This window comes from Dermacentor silvarum, chromosome 8, assembly GCF_013339745.2.
Source record: "Dermacentor silvarum isolate Dsil-2018 chromosome 8, BIME_Dsil_1.4, whole genome shotgun sequence".
NCBI lineage: Eukaryota > Metazoa > Arthropoda > Arachnida > Ixodida > Ixodidae > Dermacentor > Dermacentor silvarum.
In genome coordinates, this window is record NC_051161.1 from 8,614,996 (window position 1) to 8,630,910 (window position 15,915).

Genomic DNA, 15,915 nt, shown 5'->3' on the forward strand with positions numbered 1-15,915 from the left:
ACGGCGATGAACGCGTGAGGAGTGGCACGAGCGCGTTCGCGCGGGACCTGAGTTTTTGCAAACGCAGAACAAGAATGCACGGAACCCTAGCCATAAACAGCTTCGCTGTAAAGGTGTTGACACGAAACTAATGTGGTTGAGTATTTCAAGCCAGTTGTGACTTTTCGTAATTTTTCGCTAGTGCATTCGTATTGTAATCATGTTTGATAACTCCTGACAACATTAGAGGGCTAGACTATTCGTTTTTTTGTTCTCTTTTTTGTGACACGGTGAAATCTCGACAGGGAACCGTCTTGGAAATTTAATCACTGGGTGCGACTTTAACTAGAGAAGTGTACGAAATGCGTTGGGCAGCGCGAGTACTTAAGGTGCGCGTCGTGCAGAAAACGCACGATACGCTGGCTGTTCGAGCGCATTTCGCGAAAGAGAGATAAAACATCTTTATTGAAAAGTTCCTAGGAGCTGGCCTCGAAAGGGGAACGGAGGAGCCGGGATATTAGTCCCGTAAAGCTCCCCTTCCCGTCAGATGCAGGCCAGTGGGAAGCAGTATAGCTTCCCACTGGCCTGCAACTCCTGAGCAGTGGGAAGCAGTATAGCTTCTGCTCAGGAGTTTTTATTTTAGCATTGTGCTTTATGCTGTGTCTGATATTGTTTGGAGCTGATGATGCGGCATGGGGCCCATATAATGTGATGGGCGTCTGCAGGTGGTGTATTGCATGTCTTACAGTGTGATGAGTATGCTTCTGGGTGTATTCGGTGCATGAGTAGGCCACGGCGGCCGCATTTCGGTGGGGGCGAAATGCGAAAACACCCGTGTACTTAGATTTAGGTGCACGGTAGAGAACCCCATGTAGTCCAGATTATTCCGGAGTCCCCCACTGCGGCGTGCCTCATAATCAGATAGTGGTTTTAGCCCGCAAAACCCTATTTTTTTATAGTAGTGGTGTAGGGAAGCTGCTTGTTTGTAGAAGTCTTCATGTAGTTGCATAATGTTTCTTTAATGATTTGTCAGGAGCAGGGTATTTGTAGCGAGCATTTCGGTAGTATTCGAGAACTTCTCCGTAAGCAGGCATTCGATCTCCCATTTGTTCGTATTGGGAAACTGTTCTTTCTTGATTCTGGGGGGCGTAGTTGTGTTCGGGTCTCTTCGTGGATTTGTTGTCCGGAGACGCCAAGTGACTCTCCCGGTTGATACGGGCAGCGTCGTGCGCAGCGTTGTTCCCAATTATCCTTGCATGGCCTGGCGTCCAGATCAGTCGAAGAGTTAATTCTGCGGGTAGGATTTGTTCCAATGAGAATTCGGTATGCCTGATGGCATATAAGTCCCTTGGTGTAATTAATTAATGCTGCTTTGGAGTCGGTGACGAAGCATGATGCAGTGGTTGATACGTATGCTAAAGCTTTTGCAGCCTATTCCCCTTCTTCTGGGTGTTTGGTGCGCATGGATGTAGTTGTTGCGATATTTATTTTTGGTTCCGTAACAACTGCCAGGGTGATGGCCATGACCATGGTTGCGACGGATACTTTGCAGCATCAACATAGGCCACATGTTCGGCGTCTTTAAACACTTTGTTGAGTATTTGAGCGCTTGCTTTCCGTAGCTCATCGTTATAGTTTGGGTGCATGTCCTTTGGGGTGGGGGGGATTATGAAGGTGTTCCTGATGTCCGGTGGAGTAGCTCTCTTTTCTTCAATTCGTGTTTGGTATTGTATTGCCAGCACCTCGGGAAGTTTTCTTTCTTTCTGCGCTCTTCAGCAAATGTCTCTATCCCTTGCAGCATTTACTAAATGTGTCAGCGGTTTGGGACGGTCGCATTAACGCCTTGTAAAACAATGGTGAACAGTGGCCTTCCGCTTTATTCCTCTAAGGGTTTGCTTGGTAGTATAGTTTACGAAACAGTAATAACGTGCAACAACATTTTGTCTGTCAGCTTAACGAGTGTGGCCTTCTCAGAAAATTCTTGTAGTTAAAGCTTGATAATAATAACTACACAATAATACGAGAATTATATGTAATCATCATTTTATTGTCATTTCGTTCGAATAGACACATCACACATCGTTTGCTTTTTTTAAAATGGTAGGGTAATGTATCGTTACAGGTTTTAGTATACAGGAGTTGTAGCGATTCTGTTATCTTTCATAAAGAAGACCTCCTTTCCACAGTTTTCAACAGCCATGTTGTGAGCAAGTAAAACAAACGAGCGGGCATTTCCGTGCATACTATTGCGAGACTGAGGTGCTGGCCGCTTCGTTGGACGTCAGAGATTTGAGCTCGGATGTGACGGGGTGAATTTCGTGTTTGAACGTTGTCCTGCTCTCCACCCTCTACTGTGAGCGCTAGCCTCACTAAAATCAAATCAAGTCAGTAAACAAAATCGAGCCTTTCTTGGTTTTTCGAAAAAACAACCACATAGAAATATACACATTATGCTGAGGAGAATGACGGGATAGTTTTACACATATATGGCGGCTATATGTCCAGCAGCCAAGAGATATAGTGTTCTAGACTGCTTCAGCAACGAAAATGTCGTCCTAAATGAACTGTTGGTTGGTTGATTACATTTAACACTACGTTAAGCGCAAGCAAAGATAACACGACAGCGAAGTGTAAAGGACAAGCGTGAACTCCCAACAATGTTTATTCGACAAACATCGGAAATTAAAAAGGGGTCGAAATACGCAGAGTCAGATGATAAGAAAATTAAATTTAGGTGTCAGAGCGCTTCTGTAAACACAGTTGTTTAATTCAGCTGTTCGAAAAACTGGCATTCCCCGCCTCGAAAGGCAATCAAAGTTTGGCTCGCTTAAACATGAGCATTAATCTTATGGATATAAAAGCCTTCCAGCAATTCGCATGCTAGTGCCCCATAAATGTTGCCCAAGATCCTGGTATACGGACGGCTCATACGCGTCGGTCCTAAAAATCGGGCCATTAAATGTGGCTCGTCTTTGTTGATTATCGACAATAGAGAGTTTTAGTTGCGCGTCCGCAAGCACCCACGTACGCAGCGCGTGAGAGCCCGCCGCTCCGAGCGGCAGGCGAGAAGGACATCGAGACACCCTACGGCCAGCTTCAGAAACTGCTGTAGCCAATTCAAGCGCCTACCTTAGTTCGGAGCAATCTTGAAAAATGCCCTCTCGTGGGCACGCGAGAACGTCGCGCACAGCCCGCAGCGGTCGCTACACAGGAAGTTCCGGGCGCGTAAAACGCCGGGCATGCTCCTGCGTACAGCACATGCGCATTGACGCCTCCGAGTATTCCTTGCGTACGCAGAGCTGTTGCCGACGCCCAACTACAGCTGCCTAATTTGTGTTCCTGTGCACGGGCGTTGATGCACCGTCCAGCCTGGCCGCGCTTGTCCTGTCTATTCCGCTGCCGGGTTGTTTTCGCTTGCGCGATTTTAATGTCGAAGCTGTTGTCAGCACACAGTCGCGTCCGCGCCATTCTCGCGTGCAGCTCGGGCTAGTGCTTGACCATTGAGCCATTCTCGAAAGCCATGCATTTTCCAGAGTTGGGCTTGTAACTGCACTCCGAGTTGTCGAGGTAGATCCTGGCGCAGTCCTTCTGCTCCCTGCCGTCCTGGCGCGCCCGTTCTTCGGCTGCCTTCTGCTCCGGCGTTCTACCGGGCTTGGACAGGTTCTGGCAGCCGCCAATCAGGACGTTCATCTCCTGCGACCGTTTCGTCTTTCGGCACCAGCGTAGTGCGTTGTAGTTTGCACGGCAATGGAAGTACCTGCATGTAGGCAGGTACGCAGCTTATGTAATCGATCAAGCGTATGATATTAGAATTTAATTGAAAGTTCACCCTTGATTCAGTTTTCAGACTCTTTTGTCGCTCTATTACGACTTTCTTCATAGTCATATGATCTATCGCATTTGAACATAGGGCAACACCGACGTCACTCATTTATCCCCAGTTCAACACATTCAGAGTCAAGCTATACATAATATAACCTTTAGAGGTTTCATGTCTAGTGCCTCTTCGTTACATGTTACACATAACATTTTATTTATGCGAAAACGTAGCAGATAATTTATCGGTATATTGATGTCTCAGTACGTGCCTGGAAAGGTTCATTTTTGTTTTCTACAGCCAGGTCAATTTCCTCGTATTCCGTCGACCCGCTTTATTACCTTAAATAACTGCTTGTTACTAGCTAAGCCCAGAACTAATGACGACAGGTTCACTGTTAATTTTCCATCTGTTTCATTAGGGAATTCATTGCCAGTAGGTATAAAGCATGGTTCCATTGATTACCTTAAAAGAATTTTGCGTTCATATTTGCTGAATAGATAGCTCCCGTTTAAAATATTGTTTGTTTATAATGTTGTATTTATTCTAGTCATTGCTGTTTGTTCAGCGTTGTATCATGTTAGCTGACTCTGAATAACCTCCACGCTGCTCATTGCAAAGTTACTTTAACATGGTGTCTCGCACTCAGCCTTTAATTATGAGACCTCCTTCGACATTTATGTCTTCTTTAATATGCATATTCCATATTTATAAGAAAATTCAATTGAATTCAATTGAAGATTGAGTAAGTGCTTCTTTCTTTTTCATTTACATAAGTGACCAAGCGGCCTATCGACTGGTTCATTGCGCTGTTGTAACACCCCAAAGACACGCACGTGCGATATGAGAAACGCCGTACAATCTATTCCTCTGAATTAGTTTTGGCCACCTTAGTTGAGTTGATAAACTTGTTTGTTTTCATTCGGTTTGTTGCGGTGGTTTCTCGTTCTGAAGACTACAAATAAGAACAAGGACAAGCTGCTTTGTGTCGTCATCTGTGTAGTAACGCTGTATACCGAACGATGTTGTTCGCGCTGCTGATTTTGATTTCTTTTCAACATCGACAGCAGCTTCTGCTGACACCTCGTCGTCTTTGCCCCCTAAACCACAGTGTACATAAGCACTTCGCATGCGGCCCCCATCGGCCCGTAGCGTCAAACTGGGGATCTCATTCTCAGCAACAAAACGCCATACACACTGAACTGCCAGGTTACATTATCACCGTCATGTATCCAACATACGTAATGAGCGTTTCTACGAAACACAAGCAATGACTTATGAGAACGAAACACTCTGCGATGACGTGTGTAACGTTCAAAAGTAGCTGAAAAGCAGCTGAAAAGCAGTTGTACTGGATAGCCACTTGCCTTAAGCCGCTGGAAATTTTTGAATGATTGGATGTGTACATCCAGTCATTCAAAAGTGGTGAAGCGCTCCATCGCCCTAGGGGCCCTTAGAAATGCTGTCGTTCGTTCTTGCCCCCACTTGATGTCGAGCGGCTTAAGGCAAGTGGCTATCCAGTACAACTGCTGTCATCCTTGACGGAAGTTTTGCAGCGTAAGCTGTTGTGGGCTCATTCCAATAGCCGTTTCGGTTCGCGTCGTCCGCCGCGGCCGCCGCCGCCGCCGCGTAACCGCTATCGCCCGAAATGCGAAAAAAAAGTACCCGCTCTACACCGGGATCGAACCCAGGCCCGCTGCGTGGGAGGCGGATACTCTACCACTGAGCCACGCAAGCGTTTGCTATCTGGTAGCGGAAAGATGCCCTAAAACGCTCTCGAGCGCGCAGGGGCAGACGACCCGAGCCTCCACCAGTACGGTGGTGCCATATAGTTAATGTGCCTGTAAACGCAGCGCGCCCGACATGTAAGTTGCAGTTGTAAGGCTTGATCGGGCTCAGCAGACTGCTGTGCAGAGAGCATTACAAGCCGCAGCTCGCCGTCGACACCGGGCGGGCAGTTCAGATCGTTCTCGTCAAAACGAGACGAACAGACTGCCGCGAAGACCATGTTGTGCGTGGTGCCCAAATTGGAGCTACTCTTGAGCCGCTCCACCCAGCTTACGCTGTGACTGTGCTGCGTGTGCCACGCAGGCCTGTGACTTTTTTATTGCAAGAGATTCGTTCCTCTAAGAAATCGCGCGAAGTGGTTGAGGACTTAACCAAGACTGTTGCGATCGACCTCGTATATACATGGGGTGTCCCATCGCATCAGGAAAGCCGCAGGCCGGGTTGGTGTAAAGGCAGTGTTTACCGCACCTAACAAGTTGGCAAGGTTGCGCAAGAAAGTCAACGAGAGCCGGAGAACACCTGGACTGTGCAATAAGCAACTTGTCGCCAAGCCTGTAGATTGCAATACCAATGTAGTGTATTCCACTCCGACCTTTGCGGCTGCACTTACATAGGGCAAACGGGACGTTGTCTTTATGAACGGTTGCGTGAGCATGCGTACTGTGTCAAGGTTAAGACTGGGAGTAATCTGGATGTTCATTGTGCAAAGTGTGGCTGTTCACCCATCCTAGATGATATACGTGTGTTGAGAAGGTACAGTGATCAGATGGCCAGGGAAATCTTTGAGGCCTTTTCAATTTGTCAGTTAGGAGCCACTTGTGTACTTAAGTCCTCAGAAGTTAATCAGTCTGGCCTGTGCCCACTATGTGTATTGTTACATTTATATAGCTTTAAGTTTTTGACGCATGCGCAGCAAGAGTTGACAGACGATGACTCGCCTACCCGTTCTCCTTCTTTCTTTATCTCTCTCTTTCTGCCCATTGCGAATGGTACATATTTGAGGAGGCTTCAATAAAGATGTTGTTGGCAGTCAGCGCTAGTCCCGTGTTCTCCCTTGTCCGTGTTTTTTGGCGCTGTTTTAAAATGAATTTCACTTGTCTTCTATACGACGAGAGTCTGCTCATTGGAATTTGCAAGAAGCACGTGATTGGACGAGGAGAAACACGGAGCGTTCGTGCATGCAACGTGCCGTGCCGGCGCCGTATGAGACTCAAGAGAAGAGTTGCTGATTTCCTCCTACATGACACGTAGCCAAGAAGCTGACTGGCCACATATCGGGAAATAAAGTTAGTAACAACCGAAAATTTTGGAAAAATTATTAAACAACAGAATGAATCGATTCGGCGCATTAGTGGCCGCGCACGACATCGGCAGTGTCGGCAGTCGGTGTTTTTTCTCAGCCGAGGCACGAGACTCGAGAATGTGGCTGTGCTCTGCGATTCTACGAGACGCTTTTGAAGCCAGGTGGCGTCGTTCTGGCCTATTTTTCAGCTCTGTACACCATTTGGGCCAAAAGTCGCGGAACTCCCCACAAAGAGTTAAACATAAAATCCCGTAGTGTTCGGGCGGCGCAACGCCACTCACAGGTCGCAGTTGGGACACTCAAGGTTGAGCATGGTGCGGTAGGTGGCGTACATGAGGAGCGCCACGCAGGCTCCGTCGAGGGAGAGCAGCATCCAGGACCGGTTGTCGATGCATTGCAGGAAGCGGCGCCAGTTGAAGTAGCGCCGCTTGGGAGCGGACGCCGCCTCGTGGCACACGAGAAGCAACACCAGTGCTAGGCCACGCCACCAGGAACAGCAGCTGCGCTCTCCCCGGCCTGTGCCACGAGAAGCTGTCGTTACTGGAAATGGCCGGATGAACACCGTCGACTGCCTCGTCAGTGCTGCACGACCCTACGTCACGTAAATGCCTAAAACACGCGTGGTCAGCCACTTATATATCGGCAGCGTCGTCTCGCGTAAACAATCTGCATCTTCGGCGAGGTTGCTATAGCATCCGTACAGTGCGAGCCCGACAGCGATTATGGTGCACAGGTGCTTGCGTCTTGTCAACGACACGCTGTCCTTGTTGCTGCGATAGCTTTCGGGTATTGAGATGTGCCGACGTCGGGTATTCGCGAATAACTTGTGTCGGTGCCGAGATAGCCGAACGAGAGAGTTATGCGAGGCGTGCCATATGCTTTCCCCTTTCGCTGTGCTCGTTCGCTCGGTTACGCTGACGCTAGCCGCAGCGCCTAAGAGCTGCGCTCTAAAGATTTTTGCTAGGACGGACCAACTCACTTAACAGCAAGTTGTTCTAATCTCCACGCCACTCTGACGCGAGTGGCACAGCTGCGACCCTGCTACTCTGCTCGGCGTGGAGGGAGAGGGTCTATCTGAGCGACTGTAATGCGAAAGCGTTACGAGCGTGAGGTCACCTTTGATTGCATTACCTACAGCAGAATGGGTTCGTGCTATAAAGCACGTTAAAACCTTGGCGAGGTTACATACCGTGCACTGGTGTCAGGTTCGGCACGCCAACTCACTTTTACCCGCCGTGGTGGCTGTGGCGTGGCGCTGCTAAACAAGCGGTCGCGGGTTCGATTCCTGGCCGCGGCGGCCGCATTTAGAAGGAGGCAAAATGCAGAACGCTCCTGTACCGCGCATAGGGTGCACGTTGAAGAACCCCAGGTGGTCAGAATTACTCCGGAGTTCCCCACTACTGCGTGCCTTATAATAATATCGTGGTTTTGTCACGTAATACCGCACAATTTTTTTAAGTCACCACATTTGAGAGAACGTGTCTCACAGCGAAAAGCTCGGCTCCTTTTTTCTAGTTTGATAAAGAATAAAGGTAAAATGGTGAAATGATAAAGGCAACTCATGCAGGCGTATAAACTGCAGTGACCCAATGGTAGTCAGTCATGGTCACGGATATCGAAGTTGTACTGCTTGCACTCACCCATGATAATCTGTATTCACAGCTGCTTTCGACGCTGCTGCGGTGCTTGTGCAGACACCCGATAGCTGTGGCAGAACCGGGCGGCTGGCAGTGACGCAGTCTGCGATGTCTCCACCGCTCTAAACATAGTCATACAATGCAAAATGCCAGTCCGAGACAGCTGTCTTGTGCAGGCCTACGTGATTGATGGGTGGACGGCGGCCGGCGTCCCAGTGGTTGCACCGCTGTTCTTCGGTTAGTTGGAGCTGTACGCAACACGTGGTACGAAGTTATCGGCGTGGAATGTCTGTCGGCCTAGTGTTAAAAGTTTGAGGCAACGTGATCTACACGAAATCTCAACCTGAAACAGTTCATTTTTGAGCGCAGGAAATAGAGCTGATGAAAATTGCTCCACTGCAAGCTGAATTATAACCCCGGACTTCGTGATCACCAGCCGAATTGTGACTTAGAATGTTTTCCTGATACTTTTTTTTTAGCACATGCTTGCAGCTTGGAGTGAGCACGACGTTAGGTAGATAGACTGTGTACGCAGGCACCACCCAGTGCTGCCACACTAAAATAGCTGTAGAACATGAGTGTGTGTGGAGTGTTGATAGATTGATTGATTTATTAGGATGAAATAGAAAAGAAAATGTGGAGGACGCTTAACCTTCGCTTTTAAGAGCGGAACGCGACAACATTCAAATATTCTTGACTGCTTCTCACGCTTCCCGGCAACTGCAGCTTATGTAACCGTAATGTTTACCGGGAAACGCTGGCGGTAAACGCTATGCACTAAGGCGCGCTTTCTGGTAGAGACGCGGCCACTTGCGTGGGCTGATCTGTTATTGTGTCGCACTTATAATATCTCATTCTGAGAGGGGGGGATTTAACATAAAAGGCATGCTCTGTCGGTGTTTTCTTTCATGATATTTGTTTGCGGGCTGTCATTCTCAAAATTCAGAGGAATAACTTTGTAAAGAATTTAAGACAAAGTGTGAGACTTTAGTAGTAAAAGAAGCATTTAGTGTCTACGGAGGGCCTGTAATTGCGGTTCGGAATGATTTTTCGCTAAACGATGGTCGGCGCCGACACCGGATTTTTTGTGACATGGGGCCACTATTGCATTAAAATTTGCTAACTATTGTATTGCCAGCTTCTCCACCAGCACTGAATTTTCAAGTTCGCTGATGAAGTGTTTATAATATGAGTATATGAAAGAAAAAAGATCACCGATTACGATACTCCCTAATGCGAAATTTGAGCGCAGATCTATACTTGTTTTCATTTCGCGACATTTTCAGGCAAATAATTTGCGAGAGACATGTTCAGTTCAGTTCAGTTCAGTTTTATTTCCTTAAAGACCCCTTTGCTAGGGGTTTTGCATAAGGGGTGGGTACAGTTGATGCAACAGAAACACAGATATTCAGAAAACTACAAGAAAGCTACATTTCGCAAGTGCATGCATAAAAACAGAAAGAAGGGGGAAAAATGACGCGGTGAACAAAGCTGATTATTTTTCAGCCAACAAAGACACATTTTCGAAGAACGATGTCGGGCAAGTGATTTCAGCGACGTGGTGGGGAAGGGCGTTCCAGTCTGATGCTGTGCGGGAAAAAAAAGACGAAGAAAAGGTAGTTGTATGGGAGCGAGGCCGTAAGACTTGTAATGGGTGCCCAGTTCGTAGCGATATGCGTGCGGGTGGTGTGATATATGGCTCGTGAATTAGGGAACTGTAAAAAAAAACTTATGAAAGAGGTAAAGGCTGGCGTCGCAGAGCAGAGTTGGCGTCGAAAATCTAATCTGTGGGTCAAGCGGGCAGGCATTATATATGACTCGTCGAAGGTTGCAGTGTAATCGCTGGTCCCCAGTGTGGCTTCCAGAAAGTACTACACAATTCGTGTCGCGCATACAATCACTTTACAAAAAGCTTTGGGGACAACAGCCAATGAATAGAACTATCGATTACATTCGAGAAACTTTTGATACCTGCAGGCGAGTCATGCGTCGAGGGATGTTTAACATTTTAAAGAGAACTTCATGTTGGGCAAGTTGGTATCTATTCATTATAGCTAACTTTAAGCGCTAAAAACACACAGCACACAGGAGAAGACAACGGGGCAGAGCACACATTTGTTAGCCGGTGAAAAGCAGGGACCGAAGAAAGATGAAGTCATCGGTGAACAGACGACGGCGCTAGACGGTGCTCAACTCTGGCGCCATCTCGTAGTGGTCGTCGCCGCAGTGCTTCTTGCGCGGCACTACACCATTCTTCTCTAGCTTTCGTCATACCCTCCTGCTCCGCTTTCTGCCTCATACTTCCGCTGCACCTTCCTCGTCCGCTTTCACCCTCGCGCTCTCTTCACTCCCGCCGCTTTTTTCGTTTCCCGCTTCTTCTTCTTTCTGGGGTTTTACGTGCCAAAACCAGTTCTGATTATGAGCCACGCCGTAGTGGAGGGCTCCGGATTAATTTTGACCACCTGGGGTTCTTTAACGTGCAGTACAACGCAAGCACACGGGCGTTTTTTGCATTTCGCCTCCATCGAAATGCGGCCGCCGCGGCCGGGATTCGATCCGGCGATCTCGTGCTCAGCAGCGCAACGCCTTAGCTGACTGAGCCACCCCGGCGGGTTCGTTTCCGCGTTCGCTCTTTCATCCGCTGCGCTCGTTCGCTCCGTTACGCCGGGAACGCCGACGCTCGTCGCAGGAACGGGCGCCTAAAAGGTTTCGGCAATAAACGACAAATTAGAAGAAGGACATCCAAGCAGGCCCGCACTGTAGAGCACTGCACGGGCCGATTTTTTCACCCCGGGCCCGGCCCGGGCCCGGAAATAATCTATGTTACCCGCCCGGCCCGGCCCGCCACCCCTTTACCTTAGGCCCGAGCCCGGCCCGAGCCCGACACGAAACCGGCCCGAACCCGGCCCGAGACCAAAAAATAATGTTTTTCAGAGTTGAGAGGCCCGAGAATAACTCGCTGCACATTACATGCACACCACCAGAAAGCCCGAGCCCGGCCCGGGCCCGCGTCAAAAAACCCGAGCCCGAGCCCGGGTCAAAAAGCACACGCCGTGCCCGAGCCCGGCCCGAGCCCGTGAAAGAACTGTTCTACCCGGCCCGGCCGGGCCCGCGGGCCGGGCCGGGCTTGGGCTTTCTGGTAAGCCCGAGCCCGTGCAGTGCTCTACCGCACTGCACCCGTCGCCCGGCTGCCCGTGGTGCGAGCACGAACGGGCTGATATGGCCCATATACTTTGGGAATGCCAACGCCCTGAAGAAGAAGGACCAAGAGGAAGGGGAAATATAACAGCAGGACCCTCTGAAGCGGGGTGCCTCGCTGAGAGATGGCAAGCCGCCCTCCTCAGCGAGGCACCCGAGGACCAGGAGTCGGCCGTCCAGCGGGCCAGGGCCATTGCCGAGGATCTCGAAAAATTTTTATCCGGCGATGGACCCCTGGCAGCCTAGCCCCGGGCACCAACAGCCATAACCGCTGGACAAATAAAGTTTATTCCTATCCTATCATTTCCTATCCAAGCAGGCCAACCATATACCCAAGAAGGAAATGGGAGAAAAATGTCTTGGACGAGGCACTACTCACAGCGGTAGCTCAGTGGCTGCATAGCGTTGCGCTGCTGGGTATACGAAGCGGTCAAAATGAATCCGGAATTCTCTAGTACGGCGGCGTACCCACTATACATTTTCCGGACATTAAACACCACAATAAATTTTTCAGAACCTCTTTTACGCTTAGTTTCACTTTCAAGGTGAATAATTACCTCTTTTGTTTAAGAATGGCTTTACGTGCGGTGTAGCGCACACAAGAAATGAAGGCGCAGTTGGGGCTGTCGGACGAGGCTTAGGCCAACTCAACATAAAACCTTATATGAGCTCTCAATAGAAAATAATTTCTCCACAAGGAAGCGACTACAGCTTATGTTGGGAGAATTTCACTTGTCTTCCCAACACTTACGTTTTAGAGCTCAGCTCGCCCGTTCCTGCGGCGAGCATCGGCGTTGTCGCTCCCGAGCGAACGAACGCAGCGAAGGATGAAAGCGAACGCAGAGCGCATCGGGGGATGAAAGACGCGAGGAGAAAAGCGCAGGATGAGGGTGCAGCAGAACCATGATGCGGAAAGCGGATGAGGATGAGGGTATGGCGAAAGCGTGAGAACTGTAGCGCGGCGACAATGCCAACGAGATGGCGCCAGAGTAGCGCGCGCCGTCTGGGAGGTCTGTCTGTGGCGGCTGCTGTGAATTGCGCCCATGCGTCACCCACGCGTTGGCTCTAGCGATCTTCAGATTAGCGAGTGAGTCGCGCCACACGTATAGCTCTCCGCTCAAATTTCGCTTAGGGAGTATCGTAATCGCCGGTGAAATTTTCACTGGCGTTATATATAGTTGTTGGGGTGAATTAGCGCTAAAAACAATGAACGCATCTTGTGTGCAGTAATTTATTGCAACACGCACGCACGCACGCACGCACACAGACAGACAGACAGACAGACAGACAGACAGACAGACAGACAGACAGACAGACAGACAGACAGACAGACAGACAGACAGACAGACGGACGGACGGACGGACGGACGGACGGACGGACGGACGGACGGACGGACGGACGGACGGACGGACGGACGGACGGACGGACGGACGGACGGACGGACGGACGGACGGACGGACGGACGGACGGGACGGCGGACGGACGGACGGACGGACGGACGGACGGACGGACGGACGGACGGACGGACGGACGGACGGACGGACGGATCTTGTTAAACGGGACCTTAAGGGACCGAGAAATATGTTCCAATTTACCGTAGTTTCGTTTACTGAGGATGTGCAGAGGTGCAGCACTATGTCACCTGTTCTTCACTGTTTTTCAGAAATCGAAACCTAAACGATTGAGTACAGAAACGGAATGTATTCGCAAATGAGCCTTTTAAGCGAAGCTTTATAGGCTCACAAGTGTCGGCGGTGGTGGCGTCACGCTGAAAAGTGGGCCGATCCTGGTGATAGTGCAGAAGGGGTCCAACCAGGCAGTAGTAGTGATTTTATTGAAAGAAGAAAATGACGAAGGGGGTGCAAGCTCAATGACACATACCCCTGTGAGCTCGGGGACCTGTAACGCGCCCTTGAACTACCCGTGTGAGACAAAATCACCAGCCCTTCCCTGTCGAGAAAATTGGGGTAAGCGAAGTTTGCCGTCCGATTCTAGCGTGAGGGCTTCCGAAGTCCAGGCGAAACATCATCGAAAAGCCGCCGACCCTGAGTTTAGGGCAAACGAAGCGGAACGCGTGCGACAGTGTCGTCTTGCTGCGAGCTTCGCTTACCCCCATTTTCTCGACAGGGGAAGGGCTCTGATTTTTTTTCTTGACTACAAACACAAGACGGTTAGGAAGTCTACATAGCAGAACAAAGCCCCATGTACTCGACAGCTGTCCCCGTCGGGTGACGGACAATTCTTCTGCGAATTACAGTGCGCAGATCTGCGGCGCCTTTATTGTATTTTAGTTTTCCTTAACGTTTATGGGTTAAGGTATAGCCAAAGTCTCGGACTCTCGATGACGCAGTATGGTTGATGTCAGTCTCGAAATATAGAGCGCAAAGGTTCGATCATGGCTCCACTATTATATTGCGACAGGGACTATACGGACATTCGAGGCGCGCCGTCGGCGTCGCCGCATTCATGCTTTCCGGGTATCAAGGGCGCAAGCGCGGCCCCCGCGTGGAGGATTAGAAGTACAGTGCCAAGAATACACTTATATTATAGGCACTGTATTAGAAGACAGAGACGCGCAGTGCGTTTGGCTGCAAAAACGATGAAGCCAAGTGGACGCACCGTCACGCTCCGCTCCATCCAGACAGCATTCTGGCTTCCGTTGCCGGTTGAGCATTGCGCGCGCACTCATTAGCGATTGAGTGCGCGCCTACTGAGGAGCCATGTGCTCTTGCGGCTGCTGCTCACGGAGCTGCCGCGCTGCCTCCTATTTTGAAAGCGATCTGCGATGTGGCCGAAGTGTGCGCCCGCGGGGGCCTCCATCTTGAAAGCGATCTGCGATGTGTACAAAGTGCATGCGCCGCATGCCGGTGGCTTCGTATGTGCTGTGCTTTCGACGTTTAGTTCACGTTGAAGCGAGAGCCAGCGCGAAGGTCAATTTGCTCGCTGCCGCTGGCGCGCTTTCTCACTCCAGCGTTTTGACGAGTTTCCGCGGTCATCAAGCGAGATGTGTTTATGTTTACCTGTGCGCGCGTGACACCGTGCTTGTTTATTTAGTTATTAAGCGAATATTTACAACTTTATAGGGCCGATAAAACTACTATCCTTACTTCGTCTACTAATTTGCTATCGCAATCGATACATCGCCTTTCGGGCGAAACTGCGACTTTTTTCGTCCACTTTCATTTCCCGTTATCTTATCATCTCTACACTTCCTTATAAAACTACAAATATATTTCACAGGGCCTTCCTAGGCTTCATTATATGTTGGGTTCATATTGTCAGCAAGGGTGTGTCACCAAGTGTTGATCAATTCCGTGTATCGAAGAAATGCAATAAACAGTCGTAGAACCCACTTCCCGATTACAGGGGACCTAGCCTAGCAGGGGACAGCACTACGTCTTCAAAGTTCGTGTGTGGAAGATTTATCTTTTGTAAGTTGTGAAAAAACGGCTTTTTTTTTGCATAAAACAGCGGGCATAACCGCATGAGGTGTTTCGTATCGCCGATCTCACCACAAAGCGGAGAAACTGATCGTCCAGCCTTGAATAACCAAGCCTGGATGTAGGCGGAGATATTTCTAATACGATGCAGCAAGATAACTTCTTCACGAATAAGTTCTTGGACCACACAGGGCTGATAAAACGTTTCGTGAAGAACCCGAAAATGATTGCGAATTGCGTCCTTAATTTGCTACAGATGCTTCGGGCTCTCAATTTTGGTGCACATGATAGCGCGTAGGAGTGTCAGCTTTCTCACTGCCTTCAATTCGGACGTGTGATGGGGTCCACTGAAATTTATCCTTGAATCCCCTACTCCTGAGGCCTTTAGGAAGTGTCAAAGATTGGGATTGCCTAGTAAAGTTCTCACCAGGCCACGATATAATCACTGTAGCGCTGACTTTGAATCCGTGATGTTACGCTCTGTGGAGAGATGAATCATTGCAAGAGGAGTAAATGCAGAAATTTAGAAGTCTCGGCGACGGCGAAAAGCAAAAGGTGGTGCATGGATCTTCTATTTATATCCTAACTTGAAAAGCAACATTCTTAGGCTGTTCAAGAGAGACTCTGGAAACAGTTGTGGCTCTATGTATATAGACGCACTCTTGGCTGTGTTGGAAGGGGAGCCACCATGCGTGGTTTGGAGATGCCGAAGACATCGCAGGAATGAGCAGTGCATGCTGGTGCGCCCCGCT

The 15,915-nt window shown here is 49.4% G+C and overlaps 2 protein-coding genes across 3 annotated transcripts in view; one reads left to right on the forward strand and one right to left on the reverse strand.

Annotated features, from left to right (window-relative positions):
- LOC119460594 (uncharacterized) overlaps positions 1-15,915 on the forward strand; it is a 33,687-nt gene that overhangs the window by 16,144 nt on the left and 1,628 nt on the right. The window lies entirely within an intron of this gene.
- LOC119460595 (serum amyloid A protein-like) lies at positions 2,006-8,667 on the reverse strand. The gene is made up of 3 exons (XM_037721604.2): positions 8,528-8,667; positions 7,169-7,403; positions 2,006-3,736 (listed from the first exon to the last, which is right to left on the reverse strand). The coding sequence occupies exons 1-3, from the start codon at positions 8,529-8,531 to the stop codon at positions 3,466-3,468; spliced, it is 510 nt and encodes a 169-aa protein (XP_037577532.1). The 5' UTR covers positions 8,532-8,667; the 3' UTR covers positions 2,006-3,465.

What these genes read in the sequence shown, in the direction of transcription:
- LOC119460595 (XM_037721604.2), bottom strand. An exon ending in GAGTGTCCCAACTGCGACCT is followed by an intron (nt 3,737 to 7,168) that starts GTGAGTGGCGTT and finishes GCCTACATGCAG; the next exon opens with GTACTTCCATTGCCGTGCAA.